At 37.3% G+C, this 19,366-nt stretch overlaps 2 protein-coding genes across 2 annotated transcripts; one reads left to right on the top strand and one right to left on the bottom strand.

Moving 5' to 3' along the window:
• Positions 1–11,987: 11,987 nt before the first annotated feature.
• On the bottom strand, positions 11,988–16,257 carry LOC107794992 (double-stranded RNA-binding protein 1). Its single transcript, XM_075232683.1, has 3 exons — positions 16,104–16,257; positions 13,869–14,131; positions 11,988–12,929 (listed from the first exon to the last, which is right to left on the bottom strand). The coding sequence occupies exons 1-3, from the start codon at positions 16,126–16,128 to the stop codon at positions 12,258–12,260; spliced, it is 960 nt and encodes a 319-aa protein (XP_075088784.1). The 5' UTR covers positions 16,129–16,257; the 3' UTR covers positions 11,988–12,257.
• Positions 16,258–16,913: 656 nt separating this feature from the next.
• On the top strand, positions 16,914–19,132 carry LOC107824050 (uncharacterized). Its single transcript, XM_016650768.2, has 2 exons — positions 16,914–17,050; positions 18,364–19,132. Exon 2 carries the CDS (start codon positions 18,369–18,371, stop codon positions 18,960–18,962), a length of 594 nt encoding a protein of 197 aa, XP_016506254.1. The 5' UTR covers positions 16,914–17,050; positions 18,364–18,368; the 3' UTR covers positions 18,963–19,132.
• The last annotated feature ends 234 nt before the right edge of the window (positions 19,133–19,366 follow it).

Here is a 19,366-nt window from a genome sequence, read left to right as displayed (position 1 = left end):
TGTAGGCTTTCAATTTCACTAACTTGTAAACACCTATTACAAGCCACTTTGTAATACCTCTATTACAGAGGATTCAACTCAACTAACTTGTGGCACTCTCACCACAAGCCACTTTGTAACTCTCTAGTTACAAAGACTTTGACTAACTTGTGATACTCTCACCACAAGCCATTTTGTCACTCTCTAGTGACAAAGACTTTAAACACTCTAGCTTGTAATAAACCTATTACAAGCCACTTTGTAATAATTCTATTACAAAGGCTTTACAACTCAACTAACTCTAGCCAAGACAAACACTTGGAGGGTTTGTGATTTTGGGTTTCCTAAAATACAACTTCTAAGAAAGCAAGATAGGAGTTACAATGAAGAACAAATAACAAAGACTCAACAAACCTAAGGACTTAAGATATATTCAATCTTGGATTCGGTCCTTGAGGTTGAAGCAGCTTTGTTCTTAAGAGAGGTTGTTATTGCACTTGAGAGAGCATTTTTGTTTCTGATTTTGCAAGTCTTGGGCAGAATGTGTTGTGTCTTGCACCAGGTTTATACAACAAAAGACATCACCTTAGTGATGTCAAATCTTGGTTAGTACATGCCTCTTCTTAATGGGAAGTGACTGTTGCACTGTTTGTTGCACTATTGCAGGCAGTCACTTTCTGTAGTTGCTTTCCAGCTGTACTGTTGACTTATACTTCTGTCAGGGGAACACCAAGGTATCAGGTCCCTAATCTGGTTCATGTGAATGTAAAGCACACTGCCCAGGTTATCTTGAGTCGATTAACTTAAATAATTGTACCAGGCATGCTTCAGGTCCTTTATCTGGTTCTCTCATGAAGTAAGTTATTTTATCTTCCTTGATTGTATTTATACTTGTGTGACATCACTTACAATGATGTAAGCAATGTAGGTAAAAATCCTTCCACAGAAAGTTGACTGTTGTACTGTTCCTATACAATAGCGTGTGCAGGCAGCAACTTTCCTACTGGAGAGTTGACTTCATACAGTCTCCTCGGAAACTAGTAGGGACCTGTTCCCTAAGAAGTTCCTTATACTCTTCCTCACTTGAGTCATTGCTATCAGCTTTGAGTACCAGGTTCTTTTCTTTCTTTGATTCTCTTCTTTCACTGTCTATTTTACTCTTCATCTCGTAGGTCTTCAGATTTCCAACCAGCTCTTCTATGGTCAGCTCCTGCAGGTCCTTTGATTCAGTAATAGCATTCACCTTGCTTTCCCAAAGGTTGGATCCCAACCTGGAACTTTGTGATCTCAAGGTCTTGTAAATGTGTAACAGGTTCCTTATCTAGTTCTGAATGGTAAGTTTGTTAGATCATCAAAATATAAAGTAAAGTACTTGTGCCTAAGGTACTTGTAACCTATCAATTTTCCCCTTTTTATGACGACAAACTTAGAATTGATATTCCCCTTGAGAACCAGATCTCCATATGGTTCCCCCTACAAATCAGCCATATTCTCCATGAAACCAAACCTAAGAAGCCGATCACAATTGGTTCTTCAAGACTGTTTGGCAAATCATCAAAACTCAAAGTTCCATAACTTATCAATTTTCCCATTTTTTATGATGACAAACCCAGAACTAATATTCCTCTTGAGAACCAGATTCCTCATATATTTCCTGCGGATCAGACCTATAATCAATATTTTATCAGCAATGTTCCCCCTACGAAGCAGAGCTATCTCTTGAGAACCAGAGAACTAGATTCCTCATATGTTTCCCTGTATTATCAGCAACGTCCCCCCAGCGAAACAGATCCATCTTTCATGCACAACATTCGATTCTGTTCCTCCCATGTTGACACCTATATAACTTCCCCCATGTTGACACTTATATAACTTCCCCCTTTTGGCATCATCGAAAGGAATAACAGAAGAAGTACTACCAAAAGGAAGTTCAGCAACATTAACTCAGGCCACTTGGGCAATACAGCATAAACAATAACAAGAACAACAAGTGATGTCAGTGCACAACATAGAGTGATTGCCCATAGTGGAGTAATTATAACAAAAGCACAGTAGTTTCAACAATACCTAATATGACAATTTAAACAACTAAAGTACCATTATCAACAAATATAGGGATCAAAAGAAAGTAATAATTCAAGGGAATTTGGAAGAAGTGAAGGACATGGATCACTGGGCAGGAAGAAAAGTAAGGGGCTAAGGCTTTGATGAGCTTGTCCATTCGTTCATTTACTCTCCTTTGATCAATGATCATTTGCTCTCTCAATTCCTCCACTTGTTTCCTCAATCTTTCATTCTCACCCTTCAACTTAGCATTCTATTCTGTCGAGGGCCTACGAGGACCAGGTTCCCAACCTACTAAGTAGGTTGAACCATCAATCAGATCACCAAGACTCTCCCCAAGCTTCGTCTCATCAATAACAAACGAGTCCCATGCACATATAGAATCATAGTATCACATAAAACATAGAAGTCTGATACTTCTTCTTCAGAAACATTGGGACTTGGAGGAACAATGAGGTGATTCTAGTTTTGGAACTCATCACTCTGCCTGACAGCACTCTTTGAGACTTCAAAGTCTTCTCCTTCCAAACCTAATGACTCAACCTTTGGTTCTATAAGGAACCAGGTTCCTTACTTACACTACCCTTTCTATCCATGAGCAGCCATGTCTCCCTTTTCTTCTTCTCAATCTGTTTACCCTTATCATCTGCTGCATCTTTCTCAACCAACCCCCTTTTTTTCTTTTTCTTTTTTTAAAATTCTTTCTCATAGGAAAAGATTTCATTTCATTCTCTCTTCCACAATCACATCAGTAGCTCACACCACTTCACCATCAATCAGCCTACTTTTCATCAATCCTTTTTACTGATCGAAAGTTTGTTTATACACAGAACTCAAGGAGAAAAAGATCATCATTAAAATTAACTTCATGAGAAGGACTTGAGGGATCAGGTCCCTCATTCAGTCCTCACATTCACCAATTTCTCCATTCTTCAACATTTCTACGAATCCAACCGCAACTTTAGCCTCACGGTCTAGAATATTAGATCTACCATGTTCCTTTTCAGTTACACTTCCATCAAAATCTACCAAATACTTCTTGGGGTTTTGATTCTGATGGAGTTAGGTTTTTGGAAAGTGAGAGAGTTGGGTTCACTTCTGGCATATTTGGAAAGAAAGATTATTTTGAGACAAGGTTGAATTTGGTTTTGAAGAAAAGAATAGGTTTTATTTGGGTGTAAGATAGAGAAGTGTCTTTTTGGGGTAATGGGTCAGTTCAAAAAAGGTTTAACATTTTGGATTTCAAAAGGTAGGAGGAGAGGCAGGAGAAAGGCAGAAATAAATTATGACATGACACTTCATCAACTTAAAAAGGCATATAAGTATTGGAGAGACTACTAACCTGAGTCACAGAAACCAGGTTCCTTGACGATTTTTTGAAAATTTTGAGCAAAGACTCCTAGAAGTGCAATGTCACTCTTACTTGTTTTGTCCTGAAACTGACATATGTGTATACCTGTAACATTATAGATTTGAGTTAGATTTCGCCGAAAAATTCTTTTTAGCATTGTACCTTTCTTTCTTAACATAGACAATCATCGAGGGACCAGGTCCTCAGTTGAGCTTGGTCAACCCCAACTCCAGACGATTTCTTTCAAAAAGTTCCCTGCTCAGCGCCTTGGTGAAAATGTCTGCTACTTGATCCTTCGTCTTCCAGAACTTCATACAAATCAGAACCTTTTCAACATTGTCCCTAAGAAGATGGTGTCTGACATCAATGTGCTTTGTCCTCTTGTGTTGTACCGGGTTCAAGCTGTAAATATACCAAAGTCTTCAAGATGTTGCTTGATCTATAGTGAATGAGCCCAACAAAAAGCAGCAGCCACGTATTCAATTTCAGCAATAGGAAAAGCCACACAGTTTGTCTCTTTGTACCCCATTAGATCAAGTATGACCCTGGAAAATGTGTCGTTCCAGATATGCTTTTCTTGTTCACAATATAGCATGCATAATCAGCGTCAGCATAACCAATAAGGTTGAATTTGTCACCTGAAGGATAGCGCAGAACCAGGTTCTGTGTGCCCTTAAAATACCTCAGAATTCTCTTAGCAGCCTTCAGATGAAATTCCTTAGAATTTGATTGGAACATTGCACATAATCCCACACTAAATACAATGTCTGATCTGCTACAGAAATGACCCTATGATACCTCTGTACATGGTCGGTTTTACAGGGGAACCAGGTTCATCCAGTCTAGACAAGTAGCTGTGGCGATGGGAGTGTCAATGATTTTTTATGTTTCCATGTCAAATCTCTTCAACAGCTTCTTGCTTCACTTGTAAATCTGAGAAGAAATTCAGTTCCCCCATCGTACTCATTTCTAACTTACTTACCATGAGTTATGCACATTCTTCACATTGGGAGTCAACTGTTGCTCCAAAGATGATTCCATCAACATAGATCTTTCACACCAAGCACGGGGAGCCTGACTCCTATAACAGTTCTGTCAGCAGGTCGTGGAACCAGGTTCCACACATTGTTCCTTTCAAGTTAACGGAGTTTTTCTTGCATAGTTGCTTAGAACCAGGTTAAATACCAGAGTCTAAGGATGTGATTACATTTTGAAGGGATGTGAACTCTTTTGCTTCTAGTTGGATACTTGAACTTCAGAATTTGACGGACCAGGTTCTTCCATATGTGAATCATCATTGACATCAACAGAATTATGAGTTCCACTATTGTGTTCTGTATCAGAAGTTTATAATGCTACATCTCCATCTCTTTCTTCAGCTTCAGTGGTAGTAATTGGGGTACCAGGTTCCTCTTGAGAAGTTGAAGAGAATGTTGCATTGTCTTTGCCTGTATCCTTCATCTGACTCATCATGACAGCCTTGCCATTTGAAACACCAGATATTTCTCTTAGCACATGCATCACACACTCTGTGCTCCTTGAAATTTGAATTTGGCAGACCACGAATCAGGTCATTCTTCAAGTAGCTCATATCACCAGCTTGTAGAGACTCAAAATCAGCAACTTAGATATTCTTGTATCTTTTGGTTACTAAGACCACTTCTCCAGTTACCAAATTAGTAACTGTACACACTTTAGACAAGAACTCTACTTTGTTCCCTTCATCACAGATTTGAGAAACTTTCCAACCTTTCCGACACCGAGAATGTACCACTTCTTTCATTTTTAGAGGATACATTCCCTCCTTGCAGGGCCTTCGGTGAAAGGAAATCATTTGCACTTTCAGTAATGAGCTTCGAGCAATCGCTATCCATGTACCACTGTTGACTGCCCCCTTTCATTGTTCCCTGCACACTAAATCAATGATTAGACTTAGGAACCCCAAGCCAACTTGGGTCCCTTATAATGATAGAACGGGCGGATCAAACTTCTTTTTACCCATGCAGGCAACACATATTTTCTTTTCAGGGAACCAGGTTCCTTATCAGTATGCCTCTTTTCAACAAAAACTCTATTTTTTTGTAAAGACTGAATTTTAACTTTACAAGAGTCCTTGTAATGAACAATTTGACCATAGTGAGTGCTCAACCTATTATCAGCCACAATTACATACTTTCTATGGGGATTATAGGAGGTTTTAGCCTTTTGGAACCCGATTCCTTGCCTGTTTTCACCATTACTAATGTATATAGACGTTATCACATTAGAGGACCGGTCCATTTTAGTGACTTATCAAGATCATTTTTAATCCTTTTTAAATCCTCCTAAAGTTGTCTATTTTTTTCAAGCTCAACAACAAGACTTGTTTTAATTTTCTTAAGCTCACTCTCAACCACTTCCTCTCCCTCAGTGTTGTCCATCTATTTTTTTGTTTGTTTTTTTCAACAAGTTGTGTTCTCTAGTTACTTCTTCCATTTGTTCCCTTAAATCTTCAAAGGAAACTACCATATCATCCCTTTCTTCAACCGTAGCTGCAATTTTCTCCACTAGTGTATTCTTCTCTTTGCTAAGGTTCTCTATAGTTTTCTTCAAGTCAACAACCACTACCATCAAATAATCTCTAGATTGTTCAGCATTTCCTAGCTTTATGATTAGGGCATCATTATCATTAACAAAACTATAATATGTATCAATTAGAACGTTTGCTAACGACATCAATTTCTTCGAAGAGTAGGACTTTAGATTTCACTAAACATCCCTAAAATTTACCTCATCATTGTCATCCTCTTCATCCTCATCGGACTGAGCCATCAATGTAAACAATGAATCATCTTCATTTTGCATTGCCATCATGGAGCTGCTTCCTACATCTGGTTCCTCTTCTGATTCACTGGAGGAGTCTCCCCATGCAGCAAGAGCTTGCTTCACAATATTCTCAGTTGCACTTTTTTGGCTGAATCATTTGTTAGGAACCATGTTCCTTTTTGCTACTTTGTTAGAGTTGTGTTTGTGATGCTCTTGTTTCAGAAATGGGAAGTCTTTGATGAAGTGTCCAGGCTTTCCACACGTATGACAACAATCATTTCCTTTGGAATTCCTGCTGGAACTTCCTTTCTTTGGGATCCCACCATTTTTGCAACCTATCTTCTGAAATCGTTTTGGTCTATTGGTTGATTGACTTTCCTCAAAGTTTAGCGGAGCAGCCATGTAGATCCTTTCTAGGTGTTAGCCTTTTAAGAAAGAACCCGCTCTAATATCGATTATTAGAAACTATACGTCCACCAGACTGTATAAAGAACTGGGTTCTCTATGAGTTTCCACTGAAGATACTAATGAACCGAACTATATAGTGATCTGGTCCTATATCAGTTCCCACAGTGCTACCTACTGAACCAGTATATAAATGAGACACTAGATAAGTTCCCACTATATAGAGAACTAGATTCTCTATAAGTTCCTATTGTAAGCAACAGACTGTAATACCAACTAGTTTAGGGAATTAGGTTCTCTAATTGCTCATACAGTAGCTCGACAGTAAGTAAAGAACATAGAGGATTTTTACGTGGAAAAATTCCAACTCAAGAGGACAAAAACCACGACCTACACTTGTAGGCTTTTAACTTCACTAACTTGTAAACACCTATTACAAGCCACTTTGTAATACATCTATTACAGAGGATTCAACTCAACTAACTTGTGGCACTCTCACCACAAGCCAATTTGTGACTCTCTAGTTACAAAGATTTTGACTAACTTGTGATACTCTCACCACAAGTCACTTTGTCAGTCTCTAGTGACAAAGACTTTAAATACTCTAACTTGTAATAACCCTATTACAAGCCACTTTATAATAACTCTATTACAAAGGCTTTACAACTCGACTAACTCTAGCCAAGATACAAACTTGGAGGGTTTGTGATTTTGGGTTTCCTAAAACACAGTTTCTAAGAAAGCAAGATAGGAGTTACAATGAAGAACAAATAACAAAGACTCAACAAACCTAAGGACTTAAGATATCTTTAATCTTGGATCTGGTCCTTGAGGTTGAAGCAACTTTGTTCTTAAGAGAGGTTGTTCTTGTACTTGAGAGAGGATTTTCGTTTCTGATTTTGCAAGTCTTGGGAAAAATATGTTGTGTCTTGCACCAAGTTTATACAACAAAAGACATCACCTTAGTGATGTCAAATATTGGTTAGTACATGCCTCTTCTCAATGAGAAGTGACTGCTGCACTGTTTGCTGCACTGTTGCAGGCAGTCACTTTCTGCAATTGCTTTCCAGCTGTACTGTTGACTTATACTTCTGTCAGGGGAACACCAAGGTATCAGGTCGCTAATCTGGTTCCTGTGAATATAAAGCACACTACCCGGATTATCTTGAGTCGATTAACTTGAATGATTGTACTAGGCATTTTTCAGGTTCTTTATCTGGTTCTCTCATGAAGTAAGTTATTTTACCTTCCTTGATTGTATTTATACTTGTGTGACATCACTTACAATGATGTAATCAAGGGAGGTAAAAAACCTTCCACAGAAAGTTAACTGTTATACTGTTCCTGTACAATAGCGTGTGCAGGCAGCAACTTTTTTGCTGGAGAGTTGTCTTCATACAGTCTCCTCGGAAACTAGTTCGGACCTGTTCCCTAAGTTGTTCCTTATACTCTTCCTCACTTGAGTCATTGCTATCAGCTTTGAGTACCAAGTTCTTTTCTTTCTTTGATTCTCTTCTTTCATTGTCTATCCTCCTCTTCATCTCGTAGGTGTTCAAATTTCCAGCCAGATCTTCTATGGTCAGCTCCTGCTGGTCCTTTGATTCAGTAATAACATTCACCTTGCTTTCCCAAAGGTTGGATCCCAACCTAAAACTTTGTGATCTCAAGGTCTTGTAAATGTGTAATAGGTTCCTTATCTGGTCCTGAATGGTAAGTTTGTTAGATCATCAATACATAAAGTAAAATACTTGTGCCCAAGGTACTTGTAACCTATCACTAGGGCTGGGCATATATCAGGTAAAACCGATAACCCGAACCATTAATTGTTTATTGGGTTATCGGTATCGGGTTATTGGGTTAATAGTTCGATAACGGTTTAAAATTTTTTTCACTATTGGGTTATCGGTTCGGGCCTTGGTTTGCCAATTTTGTTAATGGGTTAACCGATAACCCAATAAGAATTAATAAAATTACGACTTTACCCTTAAGTATATACATATGTTAGGGCTTCAGTTCATTCTCTCCTATTCTTTCTTAGCCGCACTCTTCAGTTGCTTCATCTTCATTCTTCATAGACCTTACTAGTTACTCCTAGCGTAAGTCGTTAGTCTTATATATTAAACTTTTAATTTCTATAACAAAATTCATCTTCATATTGGTATTTTTGACTATTAATGATTCTTTATTTTTTATTTTCGTTTCTTAATTTTGTGAGCCCACGTTGTGCAACCTATACCTACTACCAATTTCTCTTCGCACTTATCAATTCTCAATCGACAATCTTCGTTAGTTTCGGGTATATTTTTTAACATTATTCTTCTGTACAGTACGCTGAGCTTTGACAACAGGACAACATTTTCTTGCCTTCTAGTTGTTTTTCATTTTTGTGTTAGTATTGCCCATGCACATATCAAGGTTTTGCTATATGGTTTTTTTTTCCAGGTTAGGCATTTGACAAACAACATCCAGTCTAGATAAACTGTTAGTACTATATGTTTGGACTTGTTAATTTTAAGGTAAAATTGCTACTACTTTGCATTATTATTAATGTATTTGGACAACTATGGTTAGAATTATTCCAGTTGCGACCACTGGATAGAACGCAGAAATGAATAGTATACTATGAGCCTGTTTGGATGGGCTTAAAAACTGGTCAGCCAGGCCAGCTTTTAAGCCCTTTTTAACTTCTGGAAGTGTTTGGTAACTAGACAAATGGCTTAAAAAAAGCCAAAACCAACAAGTTGGGTTTCCCCAACTTTTTCTAAATTTGCTTAAAAGTCATATTGTTTTGACCAAGAATATTACATTCTTATCCCTTATAATTTTTCTTAATCTCGAAATTACCGCTCAGTACAAAACTTGAAATTGCTGTTGTCTTCTTCCTCCCGAAATTGCAGCATCTAGTTTCTTCATTTTACTCTTTTTCTTTTCCATTCTTCTCCAGATGGTAACGATTTGTTTGCTCCCATTTTTTGTTTTTTACTAATTTTCTTTAAAATATTAATTATTACTTTCGTTTGCTTTCTTCATACCAAAATTGTCTTAATTTTCGTTTGCTTTCTTCATACTACTTTTAGTTTTATAAATTGAAAGTGAATTAAAATATTAATTATTATGTATTTATATTATTTAGAATAAAATATTATAATAATAAGCTTCTTTATAGTGTTAACAACTTTAAGGATATTTCAGTAATTTTAGCAGAAAAAATGCTTACCAGCACTTGTTTACCAAATATTTTAATAGTTTTTTTCCAGCTCCAGTACTTTTATCCAAACACGTAACTGTTTATTTATAAAATCAACTCCAGCATTTAAAAAGTGCTTTTAAGCACTTGTACTTAAAAGCTATTTTTTAAGCTAATCCAAACGAGTTCTATATGTGAATTCTTCTCTTTTTTGCTTAACTCCAGTGAATTGTCTTCTCTTTTTTGCTTAAATCTAGATTGAGTTATCTTATCGGGTAAACCGATAACCGAACTGATAATGATCGATAACCGATAACCGATATCTTAGCGATTTGGTTATCGATTTATCAAATTTGTAAACCAATAACCGATAAGCTAAACCGATAATATTCATAAACCGTACCGAACCGACCGATGCCCACCCCTACACCACTCCCACCACCATCATTCTCAATGAAAACCAATACTCATCCACCTCAACTACCACAACTAACCACCCTATCACCATCAACAACCATAGCTGGCACTGCCCATCTTTATAAACTACCACCACCCGCCACCATCTTCCTTAATCACAACTACCACCACCACCGCCCACCATTATTAACTATCACCACCCACAACCACCATCCTCAATCATAATAGCTACCACTACCAATCACTACTAGCTACTACCCTAAACTACCACCATCAACCAAATCTACCACCAACCACCACTTTTAGTCGGCATTCACAAGCACTACCGTTAGCCATCACCACCAGCAACTATCATATTTTTAAAAACTATATATTTTATTAGTGAAATATTAGATTAATTAGTATTTTATTTGAATTTTATGTTTGTTAATTTTCAAATAAAGGTAAATTTTATACATTCAGAGGTTAATAATCAAACAGTCTTAATCATTTAGTATTCAGGTCTTAATACACATCTTAGCATTCAGATATATATTCAGATTCATGTGTCCCAATCTTAATACACATCTTGATATTCAGACGCGTATTCAGATTCAGACGTCTTAATCTTAAAATAAATAAATAAATAAATAAATAAATGAGGCCAAACAACCATTTCCCCTTTTAAACTATCACATTTTTATGGTAATTCATGTACATTTAGTTTGAAGAGACATAAGTGAAAATTTTGAGTGGTGCAGAGTCATGCGCAAAACATCTTGCATTCATGCACTCATTCCAAAGAGTGTGATGAGACAACCGCTCAAACTTTGACCTATAAGTCACGTGGAGATAACTTTACCATAGTTCAAAATATCACGGAGATAACTTTATCATAGCTCAAAATATCTTCAATTTATGCGGGATCCGACAAAGGGTCGCATCCTAAAAAAAGTGATAAAGAAGGCCACATCCCATAGAGTGTGACGAAGACAACCTATCCTAATGCAAATATTAGTGACTGCTTCCACGACTCGAACTCGTGACCTATAAGTCACTCGGAAACAACTTTATCATACTCCAAGGCTCCCTTTCGGTGCAGAGTTGTTTGTTATTAGCAACATATTAAGTTTTCAAGGTTTTTTATGAAATGACAAACTTCAACTCCTCACGGTATAATATCCTTTTGTGATTAAGGCGTGGTCATTATTGTTTGTGGCTATTGCTGGTTTTTACAAAATTTGTCGTTTCTTGTATCACAAAAAAAACTATCATTTCTTGCAATATTATAGAACTCCCAAAAATTGACTATTTTCACTTCAGGACCAACACCACCACCACCACTAACATGCCCAGTATCATTCCTATAATCACACAAGTGAGAGTAATGTGTACGCAGACCTTACCCCTACCTGGGGAGGTAGAGAGGTTGTTTCCGATAGACTCTCGGCTCAAGAGAAAGTGGAAAGGAAGAAGAAGAAGAAGAAGAAAGGGGGAAAACATGCTCTTACTTCTGCAAAAAATCCATAGTGATTAAATAATCCATATTCAACCTTCAGGAAAGTAAAACCACCAAGGCATGGCATACTAAACCAGATAAGAATACTCAAGGTTTTTGTCTAAAGGACTATGATCCTTCTTTTTTCTCCTCTTTCCCTGGAGTAAATGAAACATCTAAAAAAAAGAGTAAATGGAATACCATGTTCCAAAATGAAGTAAAGACTGGTAGAGGTGCTTTTTCAAAGTGTAAATGATAGCATAATAACTTAAATACAGTCATTCAGCAGGTTACTCCATCAATGGCAAAGCAAATGTTCAAGCAACTTAAGTAATTAAGTAATGTCACAGACTGAATCATGCACCCGTGGTTGTGCTAACTACGAGACATTTGGCATGTAATAGTGTGACTATATAAGTTTATAACTACTTGGACAAACCACACCATCGACAACCCTTTTGATCTGAATGTTCAAGAGAGTTGCTTAACCTACACGCAAAAATTTTGCGAGTCCTATGTATTCTCTAATCTAATTGTTCTCGCGCCCATCTCATACAGTTAACCCTGCAAAATCAAATACATAAAGAAATTTCTGCCCCTGTGTTTGTACCCCGGCCTTGGTCTGCTTCTGTAACACATGTTATTTGCTGCTCCAAGCAACTGGCTGAACTATCTACTCCAGAAGTAAGCTGCCCAACTCCAGTAACGGCACTCCGCTCAGTCATATCTCCTCCAATAGGTGCAGCTCCGGATTCTGTACCTTGAGTACTAACAGCAGCATTTTCATGCAACTCTGGTTCTGCTTGATTTACCATCTGAACTTCCAAGTCACCAGTATTCTTTGTGCAGACCTGCTTGCTGGCATTCCTCCTCTTCTTTTTCTTGAAATGGCCTTTCTTCGGTTTCAGAGCTGCTGCACTTTCTTGGTTGCTGATTCCCAAATCTGTGGCCTTCTTCATCGGTGGAATGACAGTGTATGCAGAATAGTCATTAGGCTTATCATCCGGCCACAACCCACTAGACTGAATGGCCAGCAATGCAGTTCTAGCAGCTTTGATCTCTGCTTCCTTCTTTGTCGTGGCTGCCCCTCCAATATATCGGATTCCCCCTATCTCAACAGTACAGGAAAATGAACATGTGATTTTGCCTTTTGTTTCATGCCACTGCATTTCATATTGTGGAATTGCAAAATTCATCTTCTGAGCATAGTCTTGCAACATATTTTTGCACAAGCCTGTCTGATGCTGAAACATACACCAAACAGGCAAAACAGAAAGGTATGACTTCCAGAACACGAAAGCTTGAAAGTTAACAGCACAACAACAAAGAATTAGTACTAAATACAAATCAAAAAATGGTTTCTTTTATAGCCCTTGCGTTGCTCCATATTACAAAATTATGCACATTCATAGAGTTGGATCCACATGACATCGGAGCACATAGCCAAGGAAGCAATCTAACATACTTCAAACTAACAGATAAACCCCTAGCAATCTAACATACTTCAAACTAACAACTAAAAGGAGGGCTAAAATGACAAATAAGGCATTCCACCACAAAATGGGAAGTTTATACAGTTACCTAAGCATAACAATCATTAAGAACTGGCCTAGGGTAAGTTATTGGCATGAAGATGCTAGCCATCATAGTGAAGTAATCGGCCACCGCAGATTGGAATTCAAAAGGAAGAAGTTACCCCGAAGATGGAAGTTTTTTTAGGAAAAATTAGCATAGGAGATTAAAATGGCCAAATTAATTCTTGAAAGAATTGTAAATAGATTATTGCTATTTTTTTTAAATAGCAGACAGCTGACCGGAAAACTTCACAAGACTGAGTACTACAAGTAATGATTATGATCTCCCCACCTGTAAAATAATTCAAAGAAAAACCCCTCCCAACCACCCTTTATGTCAAAGTTCTTATGTACCTGCCAAAAATCATACCCACACTTGATCTTTTATCTACTCGCCAAAATCGTATTTCTCCTTCGCTTTAAATCTAGTAATTATCTAATCTAAAATCTAGAAATTAATCAAATTATCCCCTCCCTCTCCCCCGGAAATGAAAAGCAACATATGTATTCACACAATCCAGAATGCAGGAATAGTTTATATCGTAGCGCAGATAAGCTCAGAAGCACAATTTGTTTTGTCCAAACGGATGAAGGATAAAGAAGAAGTACCACTGGCTGAGAAAGGCACAATGCCACTGCCCCAGAATCTACAAGTTGCTTGAGTGCAACTTCAGCAGCTGACTGCTCCGCTGTCTTGCGATTTAAAAATCCAGGTAGAGAATCATATCTGACATTATTCACAATCACTGTTGACCTAAATGTAGGCTTATGAGAAGGGCCATCTTTGATAATCTCATAAACAGGGGTAGGAAATCCAACTTTCTGGGCATATTCTTGCAATCGGCTTTTGAAAACATAACAAGTTGACACACCTGTAATATGTTTAAAAGTAAGAGACCACCCTAATAAAACTAGCAATAAGATGAAACAGAAGCAATAAGCAGGAAAGGCAGCTTAAAGCAGAAAGGTGACAAGTAAATACAAGAGAATTAGATTTTCAACCCTTTGTATAATAATAACACAAATGCATGCACGCATATGTCTATAAAGCTACACTTTCTGCAAATTTGGACCATCAAATCCTGTGGATCGGACAATGTAGTATTATGGATTGGAAACTGTCATATTTTCTTGTTCCCTCTCTTTTCAAAACCCTAGTACCCCTGTCTAAGAACAAATATTTGCACCTATCCAAAATTATAAGAAGTAAAGAAGTATAAAAAATAACCTATGGCTAACTACCCTTTGTTGAATCTTTAGCACAAGATCACTAACTCTAATGGTGTACATGCGTGCTAACTTCCAATCTTTCATAACACTCAGTTTCATCAATTCAGCCAAGGAAGTGATATGTCTTAAATCTCTTGGATGTGCCTCATAAACTATGGACTGAACAAGGAAATGGTGTTCTCTCTGTACAATCATCCTATAAAGTTCTTGGTAGCAGCAGGAAATTTTCCTTCATGGCCTTAGAAGATCATTTCAGGAGGCAAAATTCCTTACAAGCTGGCATGTTATATCTACACAAAAGAGGTCTGCAGTTCTGTAGCCGATGCTTCCTCTGTGGGAAGGGAATTGAGGATGGCTGGCTTAATTCCTGCATTGTGAGGTTGCTGGTTATCTTTGGCATCTCTTTTTCAATATCTTCGGGATCAAATGGGTCACTAAAGCAACCATTAAAGATCTCCTCAGCTGGACGTATTCCAAAGGAAATAAGAAGCTGGATATCATATGGAGGACTATTCCTGGTTGGGCGTTTTGGGACTATATGGAGGAAAAGAAACTTAAGGTGTTTTGAGGGTAAAGAAGCTCCTATACAGATTCGGAAATTATATACTTAAGTAACTTAGCAACATGGTATAATCTTGAGAATATGTATGATGAAGGGAGACTGTTAGAATTCATAGATTCATTGCAGAGTTAAGCTTCATTGTACTATTCCGGCAGATGTAATATTCAACACTGTCTTAGTGCTGGAACTTTATATGAATAAAACCTTTACACTATCACAAAAATAAAGTTTTACCACTCCAGATCGATATAATAGCATCCTTATATCTCCAACAACAGAAAGGGGAAAAAGGAAGGAAAAAATACAGCTTAACAGGAAACACAAAAAGTCTCTATTGAAATGCAAAAAGGAATTAAAAAAGGTAAAAAGAATGCTCATAACCAGTGAAAAATGCTACGCAAAATCCATATTGTACAGCTACATACCTAGACTCCCTATATTGACTAAAAGCTCTATATAACTTTTTGGTTTCTGGACAAGTAATATAAGCTTCATTAAACTACAAGTACAGCCAAAACATGCTTTGCTTTTTATTTATTATTGGCGTTGGTGTCTGGGCCAGTTTGCGTGCAATATTCCTCCGGGTACCTACTACCTACCTCTTCCAATCAAGGCTTAGGCGGATATGAAGAAATCACTTAATGTTTTTTGTCGGATTTACATCGAAACCACTAGGTATATTATATAGCTAAAGACACAAAACAAATACCTAATTACTCTATACCTCAACTACCCATTAAACCCAAATACATTAGCCAAATACTTATCTTCTTTTAAAGAACTTAATACCTTAGATTCTTTTTTCCCACAACAAAGATTTCATCTTTTTTCCTCATTGCTTTTCCTCAACAAAATTTTCTTTCAGAAATTACAATTTCTTTGGTAACCAAAATCTTCTAAGCACATAATAACTCAACAACAGCTTGCAAATAAAGTGCTATTTATCCTAGTCTATTGTTCATAGTAAAGACAAAGTTGAAAAAATTTACAAAGAAAATTTAAGAGATTTAAAATAAGAATAAGGAGAAATAGAGGAGAGAAAAAAAAAATACCTTGGAAGCTCTCATTTTTCGCCATTTTAGGTATCGGCGACCCAAAAGGAGAGAGAATTATGTAGAAACGGAATTTTTATAGGAGAAAAACTGAATATGGCATTTATTCTCCGAGATGAAATTCCATAAATGCCCATCAAAAGTTTGAGCCAACATGAATAAGCTGTGCTAAAACTGTTATTCTCCTTTTTCTTAAGGGTAAAAGTGGAAATTCATCAATTGCAAATTAAACCTTTGGATTCTTGGAATAAGAACCTGTTCTCTTTTTTTCTTCTTCAAAATTGCAGCAACGATTTTACAAGCAGGCCATCCAACCCTAAACCCCAAAACCACCGTACATATACATATATAATGTGTATAAACATAAACCCACAAGCTTTATTTGGTTAAAAAATGGATTTTTTTTATCTGGGAATACATATAGGTGTGTATATTCACACACCCACTAGCTCGATTTGGTTAAAAATTGGATCTATTTTATCTGGGAATACATATATATATATATATATATATATATATATATATATATATATATATATATATATATATATATATTTGTGTGTGTGTGTGTGTGTGTGTGTGTGTGTGTGTGTGTGTGTGTGTGTGGATCTTTTAATTTGGAGATTTTGTATTTTTTTGTTGAGGGATAGTTTGGATTGGAGCTTTTCATCTGACTATATAAATAGAGGTGTATATTCACATATACACTAACCCTATTTGGCTAAAAATTGGATCTTTGTTTCTTGTTAGGGATAATCTGTATTGGGTTCTTGATTAGAATTCAAATATAAAGAATGGAGGAGTCTGAAAAGAGAAAGGAGAAGCTGCAGAGGCTGGAGATAATTCTGAAGTACAAAAATCTATAGGGGAACCCCTTGGTGATGGCCTTACCAATCCATTAGTTGAATCCCCTTCAGCTTCACAACCGTGTAACACGCCTCGTCCAAGTAATTACATTTTCTTTCTTGAAAGTTTTAATATATTCATGGATGCTTGTTGTTATAGGTACTGATATTTCACAACTTGTCGGAGGATATATTGGATAATGGTAACTCTAGATCACTTAAATAAGGAACAAGATCCTATTCTCGAGGAAAGGAAGCTTAAGAATAGTCATAAAGACCCTCCTTTACTTTTTCAGATTATTAATATAAAGATTAGGTTTAAGAGTGAAAGGGACGAAGACGAACTATTATGATGTTGCTTGAACCTAGTGCTCGGGAGGTTGTGCTTGATTGAAAACATAATGGCAGGAGTACTTGGATGGACATAGTTTTCGATAGATATAACTGAGGCATATAAGTAGAAGATGGAAAAGTGTTAGACCTTTGCTTCAACCCCCACCCTCTCCCCAACCCAAGGAAAGAACAAAACCTCATTGTAACTTTAAAAAAATGAGAAACAATAGTTCACTTAGCAGCTTAATCTTTTACTCAGAAAAAGGAAGAAAAGAGAGGTTAACTCACTTAGCGACAGATTCTCGTCAACATGGGGAGGGTGATGAATATATATATACATAGTTGTGCTGTGCTTATTGATCAGGATGGTATGTGTCAAAACAAAAGCTGATTGCTACTAATGCTGCCAAAGGTCTTGACGAAGTTCTCATAGATTTGATCTCATTTTGGGTAGGATAATGGCTCTGTTTGTATAAATTTGAGGAGAAAATATTTAAAAGAAAAGAAAATTAATTACGGGTGAGATCAACATCAGCGATGCTGCTCCTTTCTTATAAAGAGATACAATTTGTATTTAGCGAAGAAGCTTATGCAAAAACAAATTGTATCACTTTAGGATGAAATGTATCCTCTTTTCTAGAACTTGGAGTGGATTCCTTTAGCCTCTCTCCCGGAGAGAGGTCGGTTTGTCTGAAATGATTTCTGATGCATATTGGAGATAATATTATTCTGCAATCAGCATAACTTTTGCAAATGACAAACATTCTATTAGCATGAAAAGTAAGGGATATGAATCTGAAAAAGGATGATATTGAGACGTCCTCTTAGTCAGAAAGGTATATAGTAGGTGCGAATTGGAATGATTCTAATGGCATAGCGGGACTCCGGCCCTTCCCCAGGCCCCGCGCATAGCGGGAGTTTAGGGCACCGGGCTGCCCTTTTTTATTCTAATGGCAGTAATTTTGATGTACTAGCTTTGGTTCAACAAATACTGTCATGTGGAATAGTCACTTTGCTATGTTCTTTGCATTTATGTAGTGTATATAAATCTTGACCCTTGTTTACTCTACTTTTTTTTTCAGGACCAATGAATGCCGGTTCTCCAGCTTATCATGCTCAAGGCAAATATAACTCAGCTAAAAGAACGTACCAGCCACGAGGAGTCAATGCCATTCCTCTTGGGATCCGTAGGAAAACTAATCCCGTTTGTACACCACCAGGGAACTCCTCTAACACTTTGGATAGCTCTCTTGGCACACCTAACAACTACTCTCCGCCTAATTCACCGCAAATTGGCGACATTTCCAGTGATTGCTTTCCTCAAGGAGGTGGAGGTGGAGGTGGTAGCCAATATGGACAAGGCAGCCCCTACCAAGGTTCAGGATTCAAAGGCAGTCATCACCGAGGTTCAGGTCAAAGCAAGGGTCTATTGAAAGTTTACTATCACAAGTCAATGGTGCAAGACCCATGGAAACTATTGAAGCCAGTTATTTGGAAGCCACGTGGAGATACACGTGACTCTTCGAATTCATGGCTTCCAAAATCCAATATCTCAAAGAAGGCTAAACTTGGAGAAACTCCAACAAAATCCACACCCCAGCAAAGCCTCACTGAATACCTTGCTGCCGCATTTACTGAAGCAGCTGGCAAAGACACTGTGAATTATGAATCCGGCACATAAAGCTTTGTGATGCTTGGAGTTTTTAGTTATAATTATGTCTCATACTCCTGTAATTACTGCAAATAGCAAGTTGAGCTGTAGCCTAAGACCATATTTCTGTACAGTTTCCTGCTCATTTTATGTTATCATCGACACCTAGTAAGTTTCAATCGTTGTTTTGCTTTGATTCACTATTGGAGTGTGGCAATATTGAACAGATTTTATGCACCCAGGTTTGATTTTTATTTGGATTAAGCACTAGTCAGAGCAAGTAATATGGAGTTTAAAGAGGAGGAAGTTTCCTCCTTTGATGGAGGGAAAACATCTTCATATTACCAAACACCTCATGGAAAACATTTTCCTGAAAAGTAACTTCAGCTATACCAAATACTGAGAATTTTTCTGTCCGTCTCCTTTGTCATATC

Source organism: Nicotiana tabacum, chromosome 16 (genome assembly GCF_000715075.1).
Source record: "Nicotiana tabacum cultivar K326 chromosome 16, ASM71507v2, whole genome shotgun sequence".
NCBI lineage: Eukaryota > Viridiplantae > Streptophyta > Magnoliopsida > Solanales > Solanaceae > Nicotiana > Nicotiana tabacum.
The sequence above is the reverse complement of the archived record's forward strand: the minus strand, read 5'-3'. Positions and strand labels throughout refer to the sequence as shown.

Excerpts from the sequence above, each read along its gene's own strand:
- LOC107794992 (XM_075232683.1), bottom strand. The coding sequence starts at position 16,128 with ATGGCGAAAAATGAGAGCTTCCAAG. Across the intron at positions 14,132-16,103 it reads GAAAAATGAGAGCTTCCAAG|GTGTGTCAACTTGTTATGTT; the intron begins GTATTTTTTTTT and ends AACATATTACAG. Across the intron at positions 12,930-13,868 it reads TGTGCCTTTCTCAGCCAGTG|CATCAGACAGGCTTGTGCAA; the intron begins GTACTTCTTCTT and ends TGTATGTTTCAG.
- LOC107824050 (XM_016650768.2), top strand. The coding sequence starts at position 18,369 with ATGAATGCCGGTTCTCCAGCTTATCATGCTCAAGGCAAATATAACTCA.